Here is a 23,477-nt window from a genome sequence, read left to right as displayed (position 1 = left end):
AAACGCCTGCACTGCTGGCAGAAACTGCTCAGCTGGCATTAGCGTAGTTGAGCTTCCCAGGCTTCTTGTGTGAGAGCTCGTAAAGCTTAGATCCCTGCGTCCTGCTGCCAGTCTGACACAACAGCAGAACAACGGGGCTCAGAACAATCCCAAAGTTATCAGCTCATCATGCATTCACAAAATAACCCAAGGCGCAATGAGCGCCATGTCCTTTACTAACCTCCAACCCCTCCCAATTCAATCAAATCTGCTGTTTATTCAAGGCTGCTGTTTTCTCTTTGGACATCTGCGCAATGGATTACCTTGAATCAGTCTACCTAAAACAGGCATGAAATCTCCCCAGCAGGGCTGAGAAAAGATTGAGAGGGCCCAAGAGAGAGCGCAATAACTAATTAAAGTGGTGATGCTTTAAATTATCTCTGCGTGTCCTTACGGCTGCTCATCTCATTTCTTGGAAATGCTGATTGCTCAAAAATGTCACAAACTCGTATGTACGTGAAGAAGAAAAAGAAAAAAGGAAGACGTTTGTCCATCTGGAAATAGTTAGTACAACAAATATATGCAAAAAAAAAAAAAGATTAGCTGTCAGCAAACTTGGGCTGGATCTGTTTCACTCGTACAGCAGCCTAAAAAAACGGTTCTGTCAGTCAGATCAAAGGAAATGATATCCAAGTTGAAAATGTGCCCTACCTTGGTTTCGGTTAGCAACACCTAGGGATGAAATGTTCTGCCGAACTGCATGCAAGCAGGAGAAATCAGGTGTTAATTGAATGCACTGGCTGTCGGATGTCAGATGCACTAAGGTCCAGTTTGGACTCGTGTACACATAAACAGCTACACACATCTCGAGATGGGTCATTCATAAAGTTGAGTTGACAGGCTCGATGAGAACAAGCAACCAATAGACCAATCACAGATCATCTCTAGAGATTGTATGTAATTGAGCTGTGTTTTGTGTCTTACTCTGTATTAATACATGGGAATGACGGCTGACAGAGATGAAGGGAGTCATCAGTCTTTCGGTTGAAACGCATGTGTAATTAAGATGCTTGTTTGGTTTGTCGAATTGATTTATTTGAAGTGCATCTTGATGAAAAACAAAAGATCTGACAATTCCAATGATGATTTGATGGGGATATCCTCATAATTACATACAATACATTTCCTCGGAGGCGGAAATAATACGACTGGGAATGGAGCAATCTCGTGTCAATCTCAGAGGCAGCACTAAAGCGTGAGACCAAACCAAACTGACTTTCTATCCAACAAGGACATGGTTAAGTCCCTTGCGTGCTGCTTCATGGTTGACCTCAGTGTGTGGACACGTGAAACGAAGACAGGGTGCAGGAATTCCAGTGAGGACATGTCTATGAATTTGATTAGATTTTTTTCACCAGAGACATAGCACGGTGGTGAGGGACTCTGAATGCATGCACACGCAACTTACTGACAGAGAAAACCCATCTCAAAGACCCATTATGAAATGGCCTCTATGTCCAATCACATTGGGAGAAACAACTCTTTTTATTTCCATGTGATTTAGGGGAATTCCGTGAGGATCACTATGAGTTTTCAGTTCAAGCTCCAGTATTATTAAATGAGAGAAAATTAAAGATGAAAAAGAAAGAATTATTCTTGTAAGATTAGTAAGAAAATGTGAGCAGAGGGGGTGTGTCAACATGAAGTGCTTCTCTTTCTTTAGATTTCTACTCGGTTTGTCAGCATCACCTCATCAAATACATATGAAATGTGTGGTAACACTACATAGTAACTACAAAGTATGAAACATTTATTAAGCTTTAGCAATTAGTAAATTCATTATCTGTTAAGTAATAACTGTACATTAATAAATGTTAGTAAGCAGTTTATCAAAACAGCTACAAAGGCTGTTTTCTTTACCTAAAAACACATGTAATGTGCCTAATATGCTTTCATACTTAGTTAAAGATACATTTTTCATTACTAAATTATTGCATTATTTACAAACCAGTTATTTAGGCATAGTTGGTGGTTTTTGAGACAATTTAGAAATGTGTAAATAAATGATTAATAAACTATTCAAATTAAAATTTATAATTATTAATCCGAAATATATTAATAGTTAACTTGTATATTAATAAATGCATTATTACACTCATCCAGTTTTCTGACCTAATCTGGTGAGAACTATTTATGCTTTTTAAATCTTAAAGAAATGACAATTAAAGGCTCGGTTTTATTCTAAACAGGTAAAAAGAAAATAAACAACTTTATTAATTACAATTCATTTGATGATCCACAAACTGTATCAAATGAAAAATAAATATCGATGCACCAATCCCAATACTTGGATTAGATATTGGTTCGATACCGCATATTTTTGCTAGATCGAGTATCGAACAGCTAGTACCAATTCAAATGCAATCTTTAGCATGCGCTATATTCTGTGTAATTAATAAGCCAAAAAAGCCATGAAGGTATAGCCTTTTATAAAGCACTAGAAAGTTGTCTTATAGGCCCACTATATCCCAAATGTTCTGAAGCTGTTCTATAGCATAGAAATATTCTGAATATTTCACTGAAATCTTATTTATATTAATATTTTATTTAACAGATCTGTTTGTCAGTTTGTGCGCTAAAGCACAAGCGCACCTTGTTTTGAACTTCACCTCAAATATACTTGTTTATTTTGTAGAGAACTGACTAACATAAATTGCATTAATATAACCAAAAATTTATACCAAACGAAATTTGTTTTAAAAAGATAATTTTTCAGACAAAAAATATTTTTTCAAGACATGCTTTCAGTCTCTCCATCTTACTCACGACAAATTTAGGCGAAGAAATGTTTATTAGGTAAAACTGGCCTCAGACAGTTTAGTTTAGTCTGCGTCAAATGTGCAGGAAAATATCAGGCTTTGCTAAAAAGCTAATTATTTTACCAATAATTGGGGTCAATAGTGGTAGTTTATTACAGATTTCAAAGAAAAATCTTAATATTAAAAAAGAAATCATAAGCTGGACCACAACAGATCAATGTCATAACGAATGCTCCAACAATGCAGTCTAGTTTACAGCAAGCATCATTTTAGTTAGATTGTGTTGTCTGTAATATAGTAGGTCTATGGGTCTGTTGTTTTTACTAAAGAAGATATATTATTAAAAAAACATACAAAAAAAAAAAAAAAAAAAAAGCACAGTATCGAGATCGGATCTTTATCGATCAACACTCAGAAATTTGGTATCGGGATCGGATCGATTCCGAAAAAATGGGATCGGTGCATTCCTAAAAATAAATCTTTGCAATTTTATCAAAAATAAAATTACTGTGCAGTTTGAACATCGCAAACTAACATTGAAATGTTGTATCAGTTTATATTGGTAAATTATTATGTTGCTATTGTTTTTACCCAATTCTATGCTGTATTTTGACACTCCTGTTTTTTAGCAATGTTTAAACTTTACCATAATTTATTTTTTAGATAGGATTGCAAAGATTATTGTACATTTGATTTTGAGCCTTTAGTTGTCATTTACCAGGAATTTACAAATAAATAGTCACAAAACTGTATGAAGTTAAATTAATAAAGCATTTATTAACAAGAAGAGTTCAGATGCAAAAACCTCTAAGTGCTATCTGAAATTTCCATTGACAATGAACATTTTTTTTCAGCCTCCTTTATTTATGTTGAGATATTTCACTTTAAACACCAGGAAATGGACTTATTATTTGCCATAAAAGTTATATTACTGAACATAAACACAGAAGCTTGATAAAAAATGCTAATTTTAGAGGAAATTTTCAGACAGCATTTAGATGTTTTTTCATCTAAACTCTTCATATATAGTAATCATTACTATATGCCTGAATAACAAGATATATAAACTTTGATTTCAATAGTTTATTAATCATTTGTTAACTCATTTTGAATGATTTTAAAAACCAGCTACTACTCTTCAATACAAATGATTTGTAAATAATGTGATATTTAAGTCAGTCATAAAAAAATAATTAGTCACAATGCATGAAATAACAATTATGGAACACATTTTTAATGTAGCTATATTTATAAACTTCTTATTAACGTTTATAAATGTTAATAGTCAACAAATAATACATTTACTATGCTAATGCTTAATAAATGATTCATACTGTGTAGTTATTATAACGTGTTACCCAATTTGTTAATTTGTTACTTTACATCATTTAAAAAAAGTATTTCAAATTGTTTATAGGTTTAAACCAATTAGAAATCAGATACATGGTCATATATGCAAATTACATATAAGACAAACAAGTTATGACTTAATTAATTAGATAATTAGATTTTACATATAAAAAAGTATGTCATATATGCAACATATATTTAAATATTTTTAAAAATTGCCCCTTTTATATATACTATTTTCCAACCTTTGGAATTGCAAATATGTGCATATATGTTCAATTATTAAGATATATAGTTCACATTTATAAAAACATACAATTAGTTAATATATTTGAAAATATATGTACATGTTCATAATTCCAATCGTTGACAAAATAAATGAAAACGGCAATTTTTGAAACATTTCCAAATATATGTTCCAAATATGTGAAATTTAGATCCATCAGACTAATCTAATTTTGGAGAAGCACTTCTTTGTGAACGTTTTCTCTCGTTTTTCTTAATCCGGTGAGACACAAAGACTGAGACGCAGCAAAGGACAACCGACAGAGTCGCTATTGTACAGGAAAACATCTGCCCTCAGAGTGATCCAAATCCAGCTGTCTTCTGTCATTACATTATACGACACTCACACATGCAGAAGTCAGTGTCGTGATGCTGTGTTGAGAGTTTTATCATTGATATGAAATGTGTTCCGTATTAGCAAGTGATTAGGAGTGATGCTCATTGCATCTGCTCTTCATTAATGTCTTTGTTAGTGAGAATTCTGATAGAAATTGAATAAATGAGAAGTGACAGATTTTAATCAATGCCATCCCAGTAATGAAATTCAATCCCGTACAGCCAAAAATCTCATCTTAAAATATTAATTTTGCTCTAATGCCTGCATTAGGCAATTCTGGCAGGCTTAATAAACTTGAAATAGAATTGGGAAAAGTCAATAAAGAATTCAATTACCCTCAAGCAACTCTGAGGAAACTGCAGTGTTTTCTTTTTCAGTCTCGGGCATAACATCTCTGTCCTCAAGGACACTCTTTACAAGATCGTTCTCTGTTTTTTGTAAGAGAAAGAGAGAAAGAAGTGTTTATAATTGTTATAGTGATGGTCAGAGGTCAAAGGTTTTACGGTTTCAGCTCTGTTTTGCTGCTAATGTTACATCAAGCTGGTCTCCTCTTTGTGTCTTTCTGGATAGAGGTGTGTAAAATAACCATGAGGGACATTAAGTGGATGATCATGGTACAGTAGCATGTTTGATGTTGGTTTGATGTTTGAATAAGAAATACTGGAATGAGTACATGCAGACATAGCACAGCACAGGCCATGCTATACAGCAAAACACAAACACACTTGAGGAGAGGAGGAAAAGGGACAGTCCACTTGGTATCACCTGCATTTCTGATTAAAATTGTCTTCTTTTTTGTTTGATCAAAATATATTTCACGTATAAATTACACCACGTTGTGTCCTGTAATGATTCCAATGTTTTGTATTGAATATTTGATTTGTGCAATGTTATTCATACACCTGTGATATTTATTACACTAATCTATCCAAAGAGGAAATGTGTATATTTACCCTGTACCCTGGAGAAGTGAAGCGTGTGGAAATATTCAGAGCTCTACATGCATTCTGACTTGTTCAATATCTCTGTGGCTCCAGTTTTCACATTCAGCCTCTCTGCGCCTGTAACTCTATCTGTCTGCTGGCCTATGAGGCCTCTGGCAGGACCAGATAATACTAGATAGACCTGCATTTCTTATATTAAAATGATCTCCCCGTCTTTCTACTGCTTCATAGCCCTTGTGGCCTTTATTTATAATACATCTAACATGGAATAAAAAACAATGGTATTCTAAATGCATGCAGAAGTGCAGGTCAGCATTTGAATTAGATAGACTGTAAACTTCACTATAGGAGGAAGCAAATGTTCTGTTTTCTAAAATCTTAAAGACTTAACCCTGTTCTAATAGCCTTACAAACCAATCACATTAGGTTGCACAGTTGGTATTTGCAATGAAAATCAGAAATGAATGTTTAACCAGAAGTGGAGCTGAGGTGAAGTGTGAAGCAAAGCTGTTCATCTCACACTTCTGTTGACTTAGATCAATGAGTTTGTTTACTTACTAACTGGACCAGCATAATTTGCCATACCTGGAAGAGAGATGAGAAAAGAGATGATCATTAGCGGTAAACAACTCTAGCAAAAAGAAAAATGTATTTTATATAAATATAAACATTTATATAAATATATGTAAAAATACCAGTGCACATTTATGACCTATAATGCTGGAACATTTGTCATAATGTTTTCCTTGTGAGAAACCTGAACAAATAAACAACTTTGACACCATTTAAAACCACTTATGCCAACAAAGAAATCTTTAGAATAACTTAAGTTTAAAAAAGAAACAAAAAAGCAACAAGTAATACATGTTCTAATATAATATCAGCATTCCTATTCCAGTATTAGGACTGGTGACATCGTGCTGAATCAAACAAGCCATTGAGCGAATAGAGGGATTCCTCTGACCGATGGAAAACTCTTGGAGACAATGATCTGGTGGCAGAGAGCTGAACTCAGGCCTCTGCCATGTGCCATCGATCTAGTGTGTGCCATCTAATCTCTCTCCCTGATCTTTGCTTCACGGGGACAGTTAAGAGCCAAATTTATGACCTTTGGAGGGAGGGATGAGAAGTGACTAGGAAAATAAAAGCACCTCCAATGAACATATGTGAAGACTGAGATAGAAAGACAGAAATAGAGAATAGAAATCGTGAATATTGGACATCATGCATTGTTATTAAAAATTGGTATTGTACCGATACAAAAGGCAAATGATATAATATTAATTGATAAAGATGGTACTTGATCATCATTTAAAAAACATAGGGAGACAATGTTTATTCTTTACTGCAGACTGCTTAACTGTATATGCAAATGAGTTTTTATTTATGGATCCAATTTCACACTCTGAACTAAAAATTACAAATTTTGGGCAATTAGTGTCTCGGTATTTAATTTTTATAACACCTGCTTTTCGCCTAATGAAAAAATAAAATATAAATAATAATAATAATAATAAATATAAATATTTTCTAGAGATGGGTTGTTGCTGGAAGGGCATCCGCTGCGTAAAATATGTGCTGGATAAGTTGGTGGTTTATTCCGCTGTGGCGACCCAGGATTAATAAAGGGACCAAGCCGACAAGAAAATTAATGAATAAATATAATATATTTGTATATATACATATACACACACACACTCACAAATAACAGTTCTATCTGGTTCTCAAATCTGATTGGCTGATAGATCTGTCTGGTTCTCGAATCTGATTGGCTGATAGCCGTGCAATATTCTGCAAAAACAGCACTCTACAACCTCCTCACCCTTCTGTAATAATCCTCCCACATAGTGTCAGCAGATCAATAAACTCACTACAGTTTGACAAATGTTGCAGCTGTTGAATAACAATGTTTTTTTAAGGCTTTTTTAGGTGAGAATGTAATTGTTTAGATGCAGTTTATTTAATAAACTAATATAAATAATAATTTAATATACATATTAATATAAACTATGCAGTTTATTTAAGAGGACAGTGCATATTTTAAATATTAATAATTTCTGAGATACAGCGGATCGAAATCTATCAGCCTGTCATACTGAGCAGATCAAAGATGGTTGACGCTTCGCCCCAAAATGGTGACAGAGACCACATAATAAGCCCTTATAGGAGAAAAACTCAGCATAATTTCAAACTACAGCTAATCAAATCATTAAAAATCAGGTAAGTGACATTCTAAGTCGATCTCTCTTTTTCGTATTTTGTATTGCTGTATGTAAACCATAGTAATCTGGTAGTGTTTGCTTCGCTTTGGCTTTTTCTGGGTTAATTATTGCAATCTCCCGATTGCAACAGAGAAATACTGAGAAATCTGTGTAGACTAATGGCATTTCATGCCGTTCATTCATTCATTGATTAATTCCCTTTATTAATCACAGCGGAATGAACTGACAAATTATCCAGCAGATGTTTTATGTCCACATACACATTTATTCACAGACACACTCATACACAACGGTCATACCCAATTCACCTGTACCACATCATTTTGAACTTGTGGTGGAAACCGGAGCACCCAGAGGAAACCCACACGATCATGGTGAGAACATGCAAACTCAACACAGAAATGCCAACTGACCCAGACGAGGCTCGAACCAGCGACCTTCTTGCTGTGAGGCGAACGTGCTACCCACTGTGTCACCGCATATAATGTAAATTAATTATATTTTATATTTTTTTATGATATATCAGTATTACCCTGGATTAATAAAGGGACTAAGCCGAAAAGAAAATGGATAGATGAAAGAATAATATTATTTCAATTTTAATTTACACTTAAAGAAGTAGTTATTTTGTTGTATTTTTTGCAATTTTGTCTTCCTAAATGTTTAAAAATTATTAAAAACATGAAAATTAACTTCTGTTCTGTTCATTATGGTTATTTTAGAATATCAAGTATTAGAAACATTTAGAAAATTTTCCACCTGAATGTTATTATGAAAAAAAAAAAAAACAATTGCTCTTTATAATGCATCAGACACCACAGAAACACATATAGACATATCTATATACTCTAAATAGCATCAACAGGGTAACACAGCACCCATCATAACACACTGTCTGCTCTTTTGGCTTTAAATACAGTCAGGCTTTTAGCCAGGGTGCACATTCATCCCCATGATTCACGTAAGAGTAGTACAACCTCATTTTTAATTTATTTATTTATTCATCTCTCCTTTTTTGAGTTGGACAGTGATCTGCCTGAGACGGACGCAAAATATCATGTGTCACATTATTAGATTACCTTTCAATCACAGTGGTTTTCAGCGGCCCTTACCTGCTGGAACTCTCCATTATGTCAGAGAGCAGGAATCAAATTGTGAAGCCTGATGTAAAAACACATTAGGCAGCTTATGTTTATTGCAAAATTGATTTTTACCATCTGAACTTCAGCAATCGAGTGTCACTAAAGCCTCCAGGACCCACCAGTGATGCAAGGTTTTGTGCAAATGAATATATTTTTAAGGGTTCATTTGCCATAGTTTTTGCTGCTCATGCTACTGGATATTAAAAAAGTAGATTTAAAAATGCAACAATTATTTTTAAAGACATTTGCTCCATATTTACATTGTAGCATTACACAGTGCCTTTCTAGGACCTCTCAAAAATGCTCGACTGTTTTCACATCTGGCGACTGTGGAAGTATATGAGTACCGTGATGCATTGTCATGTTCAAGAAACGAGTCTGAGATGATGTGAGCTTTGTGACATGATGTGTTATCCTACTGTAAATAGCCATCACAAGAGGGAAACACTGCAGTCATACAGGTATGGATGAAGTTTGCCATACTACTCAGACCCCAGCATGCTCAACTGATACTAAGGCATACCTGCCAACACTCCCATTTTTCCCGGGAGTCTCCTTTAATTCACACCCATCTCCCGGCACCCTCCCTTTTTGTTATTTCTCCCAGAAAACTCCCGTCATCTTATTGGGACAGTCTTCCGGTCATCATCTTTCATATAGTATCCGATCGCCATCACCACCCGAAACCCTGTCCATGGTACAGTAACTAGTTACTAACAATATTTATACCTCCAATTGCTTGAACCATCTATAGTAGGAAAGAACAATGCCTTCATGTTGTGTAAAATTTTGAGTATGACTTTATTTTGATGGTCCCTTTAGCACATTTTGTTGAATTGAAGTTACATTGCATCTACATGTCACCTGATTCTTATTAGATCATAAGTAAACTGTTAGGTTGGGGTTATGGTTAGTGTAGGTTGACATTAGCTTGCAAAGTTTCTTATAGTCAGTTAAATGTCTGTTGAAGGAGCAGTATCAACAGATATTAAGCAGACAGCCTACTAATACTCAAATAAAAATTAGCATGTAGTTGCAATGTAACTTTTAGTTAACAAAATGCGCAATAGGAACCGTTAAAATAAGGTTTTACCCAATTTTGACCCTACCATCTGAAATTTGTAGCAGAAACCAATACTCATCAAATTTCTCCAATCTTCTATTGTGTGAATTTACTAGGTCAGTACAAAAAATAGCCTTAGTTTCAGTCACTATTCCCTTCTTCATAGTTTAATGCATGGGGGTTTAGAGATACTCTGCAGATCTTAGTAATGAGTAGTTATATCTTAGTTATTATTATCTGAGTTCTGACCTCTGACATTTTTCAAATGACGCATTGAATATTTCCCTTATTGACCCTTCTCCGTAAAGGACAGTTGTGCAGTTTTTGAATTAGACCTATCCCATCTGGCACCAAAAAGTATGTCACATTCAAAGTCACTTACTTCTTTCTTTCCCAGTTTGAACTTCAGCAAATTGTCTAGACCATGTCTAATGCATTGAGTTGCTGGCAGATGATTAGAAATTTGCTTTCAAAAGCAGCTGAACAGGTGCTCCTTAATGCAAGCTCAGTATTTGGGACTTTTTCGACATACCTTCTATTCATATTTTAACCAAATACTTGTTGATTTTGTCTAAATCTATCTTTCCATAAATTAATAACATCTTTTTCTCACAATCAAGTGATTATGCTGTCAAAATACACCTACATTGTCGTATGAACCGGCACAGAATGATAAAGAATAGACAGTCTCTTGGGGGGAAAATCCACCCACACACACCTAAACACATGTTATACTGACAGTTAATTTTTCAGGCTTCCTCCCAGAGGTTGACGGGACGTAATTAACCTAACCTGGGCAAGATACCAGATCTGCCCTGCCCTACATAACAAACTCACTCGCCTGCCAAGTCATCCAGCTTGAGGGATTCCCACTGGACGGTATGAAAATTGTGACGACTTCCCTTTTTTCTTATTTGAAAGCCAATCTATTCCTTAACCACCCACTTCCGTCGCCAGCAAAAGGACAAAACCTTTTGCGATGCTTTATAGCATGTTTCATGTTGGAAATGGAGCTAGTTGAGTTGCTGGTGGCCTCATTATTGTTGTTCTGGTAGAACAACATCCTGACCTTCACAGAGTCTCATCTGTTTGCTTGTTCTGTCCACCTGGACATTCCAGGGAAAAGCTTATCTATAAAAATTTCTACCCTAGGCAAAGTTTGTAATTACTTTCCCTGGCTGCTTAAATCTCCTGGCCATCCATCATCGGACGTGAGCCGTGACATGCACAAGCAACCGCGTGCCTCAAAATGCAAGGAAATGTGACAATCCACACTGGTGGAACTTGTCGTCCAACCTCTGCTACAGTAACAGCGCCTCAATCACAATGTCTTACAAGGCAGAGTGAATAGATTTGTATGGGAGATGGCAAGTATGAAAAAGTGCCTGCGATGAGTCACAGTCACAGTTAAGATTCTGGGAATGCGACACACAGCGGAAAATCCTGTGATGGAAGAAACAAATATTTGAAAGAGAGATTACCATTGCGGCAGCACAGAGAAAGATGTGGAAAAGGCAGGGTAAACAAACCAGGTCTCATGGGGGAATAAGGAGAACATAACACAAAAACAAAGAAAGGGGGAAAAAAGATGGAGCGTAATATGCTTTCAGAGTTGACACTATGAGAGTCAAGATGGAAATGGAAACCGTAGGGGTTGTGGAGGAGATGCAGCCAGGGTGGAGATGTTAAAATGAATAATTAGATAACACAAATGCTACAAAATAACTCTGCTCTTCTGGGAGAAGACAAGATGGCCACCTGGCCCTTCAGATAACACTAATTAGAGCATCCGTACAGCAATGGAGCGAGGATTGAGGACACACTTAATTGCACTTGAAGATTGTCCATGTTACAGAACAAGAAATTGGAAGCCTCTTCTGAATGGAAGGTGGCATCGTCGTCTTCGTTTCATATCTGAGAGTACGTACTTGCAATAAGAAAGTTTGCACTTCTGAAGACGGCAGGTGGGGAGGAAGGGTACAGCTGCTGTAGTTTCAGCCCAGGAACGAACCGTTTGATTCAAGGACGCCGAACAATGGCAGGCGAACACACTGACATCTGGCAGCCCTGTACTTATGTACACTAATTAAAAAACAAAACCAGCCATCAGTCGTACACTACGGCACCGCTGATAATAATTTACTCTCATTGCGACTGTCATCTCCAGATGTGTTGGGCTGTCTTCGCTAGCAAGGCTGAACAGGAATAAATGAGGTATTATGAATCTCCTCCCTCGGTGGATCTCGCTCGAGTGTGATTTCCACGGCTCCTGTTGTATGCAGAGTGGAATTTTGTATCCAAATAATGAAATGTTAAAAAGCTGTGAAATCGATAAGCTGTACAAAAGTGTATATCATGTTCAGCTTTTATCCTCACGGAGGGAAGTCGAGGTCAATGAGGAGCGATAAAACCTTTTCTGAAAGTGTGTCAGGACACATCTCTCTCTTTAAGTGCTTTGATCGCCAGTAATTTACAAGGCCAGACCGGTTTGATTTGAAGTTTCATTTGCACAGTTTAATCCTGCCAGGACAAGAGGAATTAGTCAGTTCTCTGTTAAGAAGTGCTGTCTGAAACCACAGAGTATTAGTCAGCGGAGACGTGAAAAACAATTAGCATTGCTTGCTAATCCTCCCGGCACATTTTTTAAAGTTAACTGAGGCACAAACCACGCAAACTGCCATTGCTGCATTTGGGAAACAGCAGGCTCGGTGCAGATCAGACCTTATTTCGACTCACATCATGAAACCCTACATCAATCTGACAAGCCATAAAACACACAAACATTAGTCAAGTTTAAGCAGGCATTTTAGATTCAGATCAGCACGAGCCAGAACATTGTGTGTGAGTCCTGATGCCGCCTTTTCCAGCAGGGAGAAAATGGGGGCGCCCTCATCACTTCCCCTCTCCTCCAGTGCAGAAATGGTCTGTCATGCCTAATTCTCCAACTGATCGCTCTCAGCCTCGCCATTCCAATGTGAAGCGAGATCCTAGCCACTTCCCTGAAGTCTAGAAGCTTTGACAAAGAGTGATATCCAGCGCTCTTTCTTCAATCTCAAGCTCTTTTCCTGATTTATGTGACTCACTCCGACTAACAGGAGCTACTCTGCCCTCCACAGACACTAAAAAGAAGGGCACTATTAAATTCTGAATAACATATAGAATACATAGTTTTATTTCTTCATATCATTTTAAATAAACAAGATAAAAAATGGTGACTATCTAGAACTGTGTTACTCTCTAGATGCCAAGTAACCTTTCACAGTTTTTTTCATTCACTTTTAGTTTTTCACATCAGAATTTAAATTTTCAAAACAGTAAGTGACATTCTCAAAACACGTACAGATAATAAAACACCATGGGTTACCTGCAAAAGTCAGTTTCTTGCTCAAAATCCTTAGTTCAGCTCATTCATTCAATCATTTTCCTTTGGCATAGTTCCTTTATTGATCAGGGTTCGTTACATCAGAATGAACCACCAACTATTCCAGTAAATGTTTTATGCAGCGGATGCCCTTCCAACTGCACCCCAGTACTACGGCCAATTTAGTTTGTTCAATTTACCTAAAGCGCATGTCTTTGGACTGTGGGGGAAACTGGAGCACCTGGAGTAAACCCACGCAAACACAGAGAGAACATGCAAACCCCACACAGAAATGCAAACTGGTCTGGCTGGGACCTGAACCAGTGACCTTCATGCTGTAAGGCGACAGTGCTAACCACTGAGTCACTGTGCCACCCTCAACGGATTCATTTCTTTTTAAAAAGTATCATAAAAGAATATGAAATATTAAACTATAACAGTTTTTAAAATAATATTGTGATGTGGTAATGCACTGTAATATGCAGTAGTCTAAATATATTTTATTACAGTTTTTCACAATTGCTTTGGCTCAATTCTCAATTCATTTTTTTCCCCCCAAAACAATAAGTTTAGATCTTTGAACAGTTAGCTTATTGTTAACTTCACAGTGGCATTTTTTATTGATTTAAGCGAATTGCAAATGCTTTTGCACTTGTCTGCAAACAGTAAGTACAATTGCCTGTAGTTAATTGCATATGGCTTGTTGATCAAAAGTAATGTCATTTCTCATTTAAACTGTCAAACTCTTCACAACTTTTCAATCATTTTTTTATTGTGTCGATAAAAATCGATAGAATTTTATAGATAGATAGATAGATAGATAGATAGATAGATAGATAGATAGATAGATAGATAGATAGATAGATAGATAGATAATAGATAGATAGATAGATAGATAGATAGATAGATAGATAGATAGATAGATAGATAGATAGATAGATAATAGATAGATAGATAGATAGATAGATAGATAGATAGATAGATAGATAGATAGATAGATAGATAGATAGATAGATAGATAGATAGATAGATAGATAGATATTAAAACAGACATTAGATACTATATTAGATATAATATTAGATTACTACATTCACAATCCTGAACTATCACTACATTAAAAATCCTTAGTTTGTGTATGTGTGTAACAAGAAATATGAAATAAACAATACAAAAATGTACTTTGTAAATACACATTTATTTATTTTTTTCTATGTACTACTGACTCTTCTCAACAAATATCAGATTTTTAAACCTTAATTTCCATGGTTGACTGGGAAACAAACAACTAATCATTTTGGGCAGTGTGGCTCACACATTAAAAAATGCACTTTATGTTTTGGCGGCCTTGGCCAAATTACTGACACAATAACTAGGTTTTGAAGCATGAATGAAATGTTGTGGGTGAGTAACTAAATTTAGCATATTTGCAATAAAGTTCTGCAGTTCCAGCAACTTGTTTTGAGATTTGCACTCACAGTTTAGAGAATGTTAAGACAAAAATGTGCCAAAGCAATTGAGAAAAACTTTTATATATTAATAATAATTCAGAGCAATTCATTAAAATTAAATGACCTGAAAAGACAGTATATTGGATTAAGTGCTGTATGGCCTGTCAAAAGGCACTATAACGCTGAATGTAGAAAAAAAGCAGCCTTTTTAATTTGATTATTGTTTTTTGTAAACACTGCCATGAGCACGTGTCAAACACACAAGCCTGCTGTAAAATCACCTGCAATTGGTTTTAAAATGACAAACTGCCTTTCTCCTGTCTGAAATATTATTATTATTTAATCAAATTATTTTTAATCCAAAAGGGATTGATCCTGAGTCTGTCTTTTACAGCTTTATTACATTATGGATTTCTCAATCTCCTCACGCAGGAATGTAATAAGGAGTTTAAGGTGAGGCTGTGTTTTATAGAGGGCTCAGAGTCTGTGTTGGCTTTTTTTTTTTAATAATGTCCTGTCAATCTCAGTCCTTTAAAACACTCCACCGGCTCCTACAGACTTGAGGTACAACAGCTGCCAGGAGGCACACGTCGCTCCATCCACACACACGCACGCACACACGTAAACCTTCTAACCTGCTCAATACTGAAAAGAAAGTTTTAGCATATAGCAGTTTGTCCATGCTAAGGTCAGATCTGTGAAATGTGCTGGTGCTTTAGTACCAGAAGCATATGGTGAGCGTTTAATAGTGCTAGGCCAAACATTCTGTGAGCTGGATTGAAGACTCTGTCTCCTGCCATTTGAATTAAACGGCAATGGTAGTGTAGTCCCCAGGCTGGAATTACAGACTCGTTTTTTAAAGGCTAACTGTCCTTCTGTTACAGTTTTTAACATTTGACATGCACTGTGTTTTGTAAAAGAAAGGTCCTGCTAGTTCTCTGCATCATTTCAAAAGCTAAACAACCCTTAAGGGGATAGTTTTTCCCAAATTCTGCCATGATTTGCTCACCCCCATATCGTTATAAACCTATGTGGGGTTTTTTTTTTCTGTTTCTGTTTCTTCTTTTTGTACAGTGTTGTTTTGGAATTGACTGACTTTCATTGAACTGACAAAAACAACTGAACCCTCATTAAATATATATTTTCTGTGTGTGTGTGTGTGTGTGTGTGTGTGTGTGTGTGTGTGTGTGTGTGTGTGTGTGTGTGTGTGTGTGTTCACCAAAAGGGAGTATGGAATGGCTTGATAGTCAGTGAATTCATATTTTCGTGCAAATTATCTTTGTAACGACAAAAGTATTGTTTTTAGTATTATGTATTAGTATTAATTATGTATTAGTATTAGTGTAGTATTAGTTTTATCATGGCAGTAGCATGGTTACTTGGGCACCGTGACCAAGAACAATTCATCTATTGACAGAAATGAACTCTTTTTCAGTACAATAGTCCATCGCTATAAGGCGGTTCACCTTTCGCGGCATCGCAGTTTCGTGGATTGTTTCTGTTCAGTTTGACATGCTTTTTTTTTTTTTTTTTTTTTTTTTTTTTACAGAGCATTTTGTTTTGCTTTCTGATTGGCTGTAGGGCATTGTCAATTAATCTTCTCCGTGTACAGTACAGAATGTACTCAGCTTGCCAAATGAACATAAATCTTCAATTGCTAGCAGTTAAAGTTTCAACAAGGATGCAAAAAGGGTTGTAACTGTCGACAGCAGGATCGTTGTAAAAGGGGTCGCCCATCAGAAGTGCTGTGCCATGAAGCGCCAACATAGGTTTATATCAGGGTATGCACGCCGGTGCCATGAGTTGGTGGTTGTCTGTGGTGCCCAGCTACGACTCAAGACACTGTTCATATTTCTGTTGTACCATAGAGTGCCATCTAGTTATTTAATTGTTATTTAATAGCCTACAGTCAGTGCAAACCGCTCATCTGCATCTTTAATCTTCACCAGCACATGTAACCTCTGTTAGAGAGTAATTCTGTCATTTCGAGTTTATAATAGTTCAAAAGGTGATGATAATAGTTAAACATGGCAGTTTGTTCATGTTTTATGTTGCAGAAGCACAATTTGCAGCAGTTTTTTCCTGCTTCTCCTTTGTTTTTTCGTGTTTCACTTTCGCGTTTGTCCGTTTCTGAAAGGATCAGATATCAGAGTGATTCAATGATCACACGCACATTATAAATATGAGCTTTCTTTTAATTCTCCTGCTTCTGCGAGTGACATATCTCTGCAAACCAATAGCGTTTAGCTGCGCATCTTGCATCGCCTTTTGGTACCCTTTTTTCATGCTAGGTACCCTTTGCAAATGGTGACCAAAAAGTGGTACGGCACAGTTCGCTTTCAAGTACCCTTTGGCAGTGAAAACAGCCATAAAAGGGTGCCAAACCGAACCTTACCATACCATACCACTCAGTGGAATCAGGCCATAATTTTAAATAACATGAAAATGTGCACGTCCGGTATGTGCTACTTCTATTTTTTATGTGTGCATGCATCCAGTTACCAGAGTCTGCTTTCGCTTTGTGGATCAGTGATTGCAGGAAAAAGAACATTTCACCAGATGCCAACATTATCCGCACAAGAGCTAAAAAGCTTTCTAAACTTTTTGCTGAGCGATGACTGTTTGCACCTGACAGTAGCTTTTGATCTTTGGTTTCATTCTATAATACTGGACCTAATTTTATGCAAAATTTTGAACATTGAGAGCGTTTAAACAACAGAGAAAAGTGTGAAAATGTTAATTCCTGTCTGAGAAAACTGTATAAAGTGTGCAGTAAGAGGTTACATCCATAATAATTGTAAAAAAAATAAAGCTGACAACTTCACGTATTCGCTTATTACGGGTTATTTTCAGATTGTAACTTCACAGGCCTTCTGTCAACCTTTCGGGCCCTCTAACAATATCTCCCATTTTTCCCAAGATTCTCCCGTATTTTATAATTTTATCCCACTATCATCCTGTAAAGGTATTTTCTCATATTTGTCATGGATTTTCAACCAAAGGGTGGCAATAAATATAAGAGCCAATCCTCCCTATATGTAATCCATAATGCCGAACCACCAGGGCAACCTTTTGCTCTTAAATGTGAATTTCTTTCGTGCTTTCATTTTATTCAGGCATGAAAACACTTTGAAATAAATATAAAAACAGCGGGATTCCCTTCCTATTTATTATAGGCGCCTTTGCAGTCCTCAAAACAGTTCATATAAGCAGTGCGTGACTGATAATCAGACACGCTCCATATTGATAAATAGACATTGTTTCTCAAACGGATTCTGTACACGCGATTAAAAGCGGAGCAAAAGTGAATACACTAGGTTTTGGGTGTGTGTTTGAACAGCCATACAGATAATACACATAATAAGACATACACATAATGATGTAATCATATCGATCTTGGTGGATTTTCTTTTAAACACAACAAATTTAGCCTTAAATGAGTATAAACTGTTAGGAAAATAATGCTTTTATTATAGATCTGTGCATTTTTAAAGAGACACCTCTGTTATTTAATGTAACCAATTGAAAAATCTAAATGAGAGATTCATTCCCTGCTTTTTAATCAGAATGTTTAAATTATACAGTGAAGAAAAGGTTCATGAGATTCGATAACTTGATCCAATTTCTTTATAATAGTTATTAATTTTAATAGGCTAAAAACGAATTCATTTAATTGCACCTTTTTCTAATGTATACTATTTATTCTATCCTTTGTAAATAATAATACTACTACTACTAATAATAAAAATATAGTACTGATCATTTTAACTATGTATTTACAATTAAACAGCTCCAGATGAACATATTCAGTCATTTGGGGGGTATCCCTTATTTTTACATCCCAATGTTGACAGGTATGGCTCTGATCAAACTGAAGACTGTGGGGGTTGGGAGTGAATAGTGGTTGGGAGGTGGTTGGGGGCTTGGCTATTTAATAATATCTCTGGGGGCCCCAAACTATGTGGGCCCTTAGACTGGTCCTAAACCCCCAACCCCCCCAAATAATTGCCCCTGCCCATGATAATCGAAAGACCACTGTAACTGTTTTGTGTCTCTGCCCTCATAAACTAATTTGCAATTGTAATAAAACAGTAGTGTTCAATTAGAGAAGTATTTTCCCTAAAGATCTGAAGCTTTGAATCCAGCTGCAAATCGAATCACTTTGGATAATAGTACCACAGTATCACCACATTTATCAGACTCAACCACTGCATCAATGCAAAATCCACGCATTTATTTTGCAGTTCAACAGCATTCTAAAAAAGATTTGAAGTTGATAAGTGACTGTTGCTTGACGTTCACCATTAGATTTCCTGCGAGGGCTTGGTTTTAAATTGGAAGTAGGGTAATGGCTTCTGGGGAGACAACATGAGCGCATTGTGAAAGGTAGGACAGCAGTAAGAGAGATGGTTTATGGTCATAGTAAAAGGACATCTGAGTCTTGTTATCCACAAACACAGAGCCTATGTTGTTTCTCCCAGTAAGTGGAATGCGAAAGTGTGTGTGTGTGTGTGTACTCACAGATATTTGCTGTGCCCTTGGGAATTGGGAGATAGGATCCAGCGCTCCAAGCTCTGGCCTGAAAATTCCTCTTACAGCGGCCACAGTCGGGCCCCGTGGTGTTGTGCTCACACTCGCAAGTCAGTTTCTCTTTGTCATAGATGCAGCTGTTGGCATGAAGGTTGCACTTGCACCTGTCACGGTGAGAGAGATAGAAAAAAAAGGAAAATAAAACATATGCCCTTGCGGATTTTCAATAGTGGAGTTCAATTACACCCGAGAGGAAGAAAAAAATTGGAACCAGCACTTAGAGACCAGAGTGACCTTGTAAATCATTTGCATTTCAAGTAAACGTGAATCTGCATGTGGCGCCATTCTGAAGCTTCCAGGAAGTAGCTTCAAAACCTTGCACGCGGTGTCAAGGATTTTGCAAAATCCACATCATTATTTTGCCGCATTTTCCCTCTTGAAAGAGGTTATTTATAATTATCCCGCTGGAGAAGAAATAATTACACACAGGTCACACTTTGACTGCGAGCAGAACTGTTAAATAATCTCAAAAAATAACTAAGAAAATAAAAAATCATGTACGCATTGTGTGTTTAGCATATGCTGTGATTACTTGCATATATTTTATGATATGTTCTCTACAAAATACCAACATATTCTACAGGATGACTTTAATCCAAAGTGGCCATTGTGTTTTAAATGGTGTTGGCCACTGAGGACAAAACTCACGCAAGCATTTGTTCCACACACACACATTTACACACCATTTCAGGGCTTGCTCTCCCTAGTTTCCTCTCCAAGCACATAAATTGATTTTGTATGCAGAAAGGCAAAAGTTGAATATTTCTGTGCCTCACATGTAGGACTGACGTAAAGGAATGTGATGCAGTTATGTGAAACTGTTATGGAGCTAGAATAGAGTAGCTTAACTTTTTTTTATACTGTATGTACATCAATCAATCTGCAAATCGTACTTCTAATTTAAAAAGAATCAACAATCACTTAAATAGGCTATTCGAATTTGTATATTTTTTTTTACACACAATTAGAATAGAATGGAAAAAATGATGTATACATTTTATATACAAAAAAAAAAACAAAAAACTTGGTTTCTGGAGGTTTCACCAAGTTAAATTTAAGTCTTTTAAATACATTTTAAGACCATTATTAATGAAATTTTAGACTTTTACAGGGTGCTAAGGATTTATTTTTGAATATCCCAGTAAAAAAAAAAAAAGATTTTCACTTTACCTATCCAAAAATGATTACATTTAATAATACAATAACAACAACAACAACAACAACAACAACAACAACAACAATAATAATAATAATAATAATAATAAAGTTTGAATGTTTCTTTTTTATTAGGTTTCAAATATATCAATTCACAAACCCTATAACCCTTACCAAGAAGAGAACAAAACAGCTGTCAATTACTTTAGTCCACAACAGGGGTCACAAATCTCGTTCATGAAGAAGACAAAAATCAAACAGGGGCTAGTTGAAGTCAGAATTATTAGCCCCCCTTTGATTATTTTTTTTCTTTTTTAATTATTTCCCGAATTATGTTTAACAGAGCAAATTTTCACAGTGATGTTTTTTCTTCTGAAAAAAAAAGTCTTATTTGTTTTATTTCGGCTAGAATAAAAGCAGTTTTTATTTTTTTTAAAACAATTTTAAGGTTAAAATTATAAACCCCGTTAAGCTATATATTTTTTCGATTGTCTACAGAACAAACCGTCGTTATACAATAACTTGCCTAATTATCCTAACCTGCCTAGTTCACCTAATTAACCTAGTTAAGCCTTTAAATGTCACTTTAATCTGCATAAAAGTGTCTTGAAAAATATCTAGTAAAATATTATATACTGTCATCATGGCAAAGATAAAACAAATCAGTTATTAGAGATGAGTTATTAAAACTTTTATGTTTAGAAATGTGTTTAAAAAATCTTCTCTCCCTTAAACAGAAATTGGGGAAAAAATAAACATAAATCATAATATAAACATAATAATTCAGGGGGTTTAGTAATTTTGATTTCAACTATATATAATATAATATAATATAATATAATATAATATAATTTAATTTAATTTAATTTAATTTAATTTAATTTAATTTAATTTAATTTAATTTAATTTAATATATAGTCAAATATTCCCTCTGGTAATAAATTGCATGCAACAGATAATGTTCAAAGACAGAAGTTGGAAAGTATCACATCATTCCAAGAGATTAATGCAACACTATATCAAAAAACCCAAAGCTGATCAGCCACTACCCTTTGATCTAACTTTTTTTTCTAGACTGAGGCTCCTTGTGGATTATGGGCATAACCAGGCTCTTGATGTCTGCCGTCTCTCTCTTTCTCACACACAGGTGTGCCCTGAGTGGGTACAGGGGAGCATTATTAAAACCATTAAAACCGCTGTGTCCGAAGAGATGTGCGTGCAGGGGCTGATAAATGTGATGCACCGAATCAAGTTTAAAAGTGACAAATGACTGCTCGGTCCCTGCAGGTACACTCGGGCGGAATAAATGAGAGGGCATTATTCTCCAGACACCCTGATTTACATCTCATTATCTTTATTTATTTATTTACTTTTTTATTTAATATAACAGAAGGGCATGTCAAATTGCATGCTACGAGGGCATCCTCTTTAAAACTGGCACCTGTCAGCCATGTGTGGATCTGTTGCGTATGTGACACGTCGGCACGCTTGCACACATAAAAATCTCCCACCAAATAATGACATATGATGCAAATTAGTCGCTGATATTATGGTGGGTCATTAAACTGCATATAAACAGCAAGTAATAGACTTCGGAGACATATTAAAGCTACACAAGAGTAAAAACCGTAAAACTAGCAGCTTTACAGTGACATGCAACATTTCCAGTGGGCAAATAGGCACTTATATTATTCACTAAGAGCTATGCATGGGAATAAATGGCTTGTTAGTTAAGGCTGGTGGATGAAACAAAGCCATCGAGCTGCAAGGAGTCAGAGGCATGCATGGCATTCTGATGAGGGCTTCGTGTTCGGTTCAGGTGGAGGTCTCAGATTCCACACGCACTTCTTGTAGCTTGACCTTCATATCCTCTTATCGCCGGTAACATTTTAATCACGGTGTTGATACGAGGCAGAGCTGCGCTGCTGATGTAATGAAGGGGACACAGCAAGGGCCCACCGGGTCTCTTAGCTGTCGGCATGGAAGTGTCGCTAACAGAAAGGAAACATTCACGTTCCAGTCTGGTCACCAGGGGAGACGAGGTGCAATAGCTGCCTCAAGGAGAAGCGCAGTAAAAAAAAAAGTATTTAATTAGACTTTAATGCCAAAGCTGCTCTCCAGGGCTCCACCATAGAAACTGTCTGTCTTAATTTAGCCAGGGTTATGCCATATTCACAAGCACTGCCTCGTGCCGATAAAGGATTCTGCTGCATGTTCATTTTGGTTGTGTGTGCTTTTAAAGCAGGCGGAAATTTTGTCAATGGAAAAGTTTAAGCCAAGAACAACAACAACAACAACAACAACAATAATAATAATAACCTGTTAAAATCTCAATGTTGTTGCGTTCAGTTGAAGTCAAAGTTATTAGCCCCCCAGTGTAATCACCTCCCCCACTCCCCAATTTCTGTTTAATGTTTTTTCAACACATTTCGAAACATACTAGTTTTAATAACTGATTTCTAATAACTGATTTTCTTTATCTTTGCCATGATGACAGTACAAAATATTGAACTTTTTTTTTTTTTTTTTTTCAAAATACTATTATTCGCTTAAAGTGTAATTTAAAGACCTAACTAGGCATATCTATATTAGGGATGCTCCGATCGATTGGCCAGAGATCGGTATCTGCCGATAATCACATCTAATGATGATCCGTACTCTAATCTAATCTGGCTTATCTTATGAACCGATCACAATTGTTTGTATACAAGTTTACAGGCAGAGGACACAAAAGAACTGAAATCTTTTTACAAAACAGAACTGAATGCTTTGTAATTTCAA

The 23,477-nt window shown here is 36.0% G+C and overlaps 1 protein-coding gene across 31 annotated transcripts in view; it reads right to left on the bottom strand.

Annotated features, from left to right (window-relative positions):
* The window catches only part of ntng1a (netrin g1a), a 246,632-nt gene that overhangs the window by 17,801 nt on the left and 205,354 nt on the right, over positions 1-23,477 (bottom strand). For 17 of the 31 annotated variants that reach the window (XM_073940904.1, XM_073940888.1, XM_073940896.1 and 14 more), the window contains 3 exons: positions 19,473-19,645; positions 6,273-6,299; positions 691-735 (listed from right to left, as the gene is read on the bottom strand). In XM_073940904.1, coding sequence (XP_073797005.1) covers positions 691-735; positions 6,273-6,299; positions 19,473-19,645 — 245 coding nt within the window. The remainder of the gene's footprint in view (positions 1-690; positions 736-6,272; positions 6,300-19,472; positions 19,646-23,477) is intronic. The other 14 variants (XM_073940887.1, XM_073940891.1, XM_073940900.1 and 11 more) reach the window with 1 other exon arrangement.

The sequence above is a fragment of the Danio rerio genome, chromosome 24 (genome assembly GCF_049306965.1).
Source record: "Danio rerio strain Tuebingen ecotype United States chromosome 24, GRCz12tu, whole genome shotgun sequence".
NCBI classification, from domain to species: Eukaryota; Metazoa; Chordata; class Actinopteri; order Cypriniformes; family Danionidae; genus Danio; species Danio rerio.
This window is presented reverse-complemented; position numbering and strand designations above follow the sequence as displayed.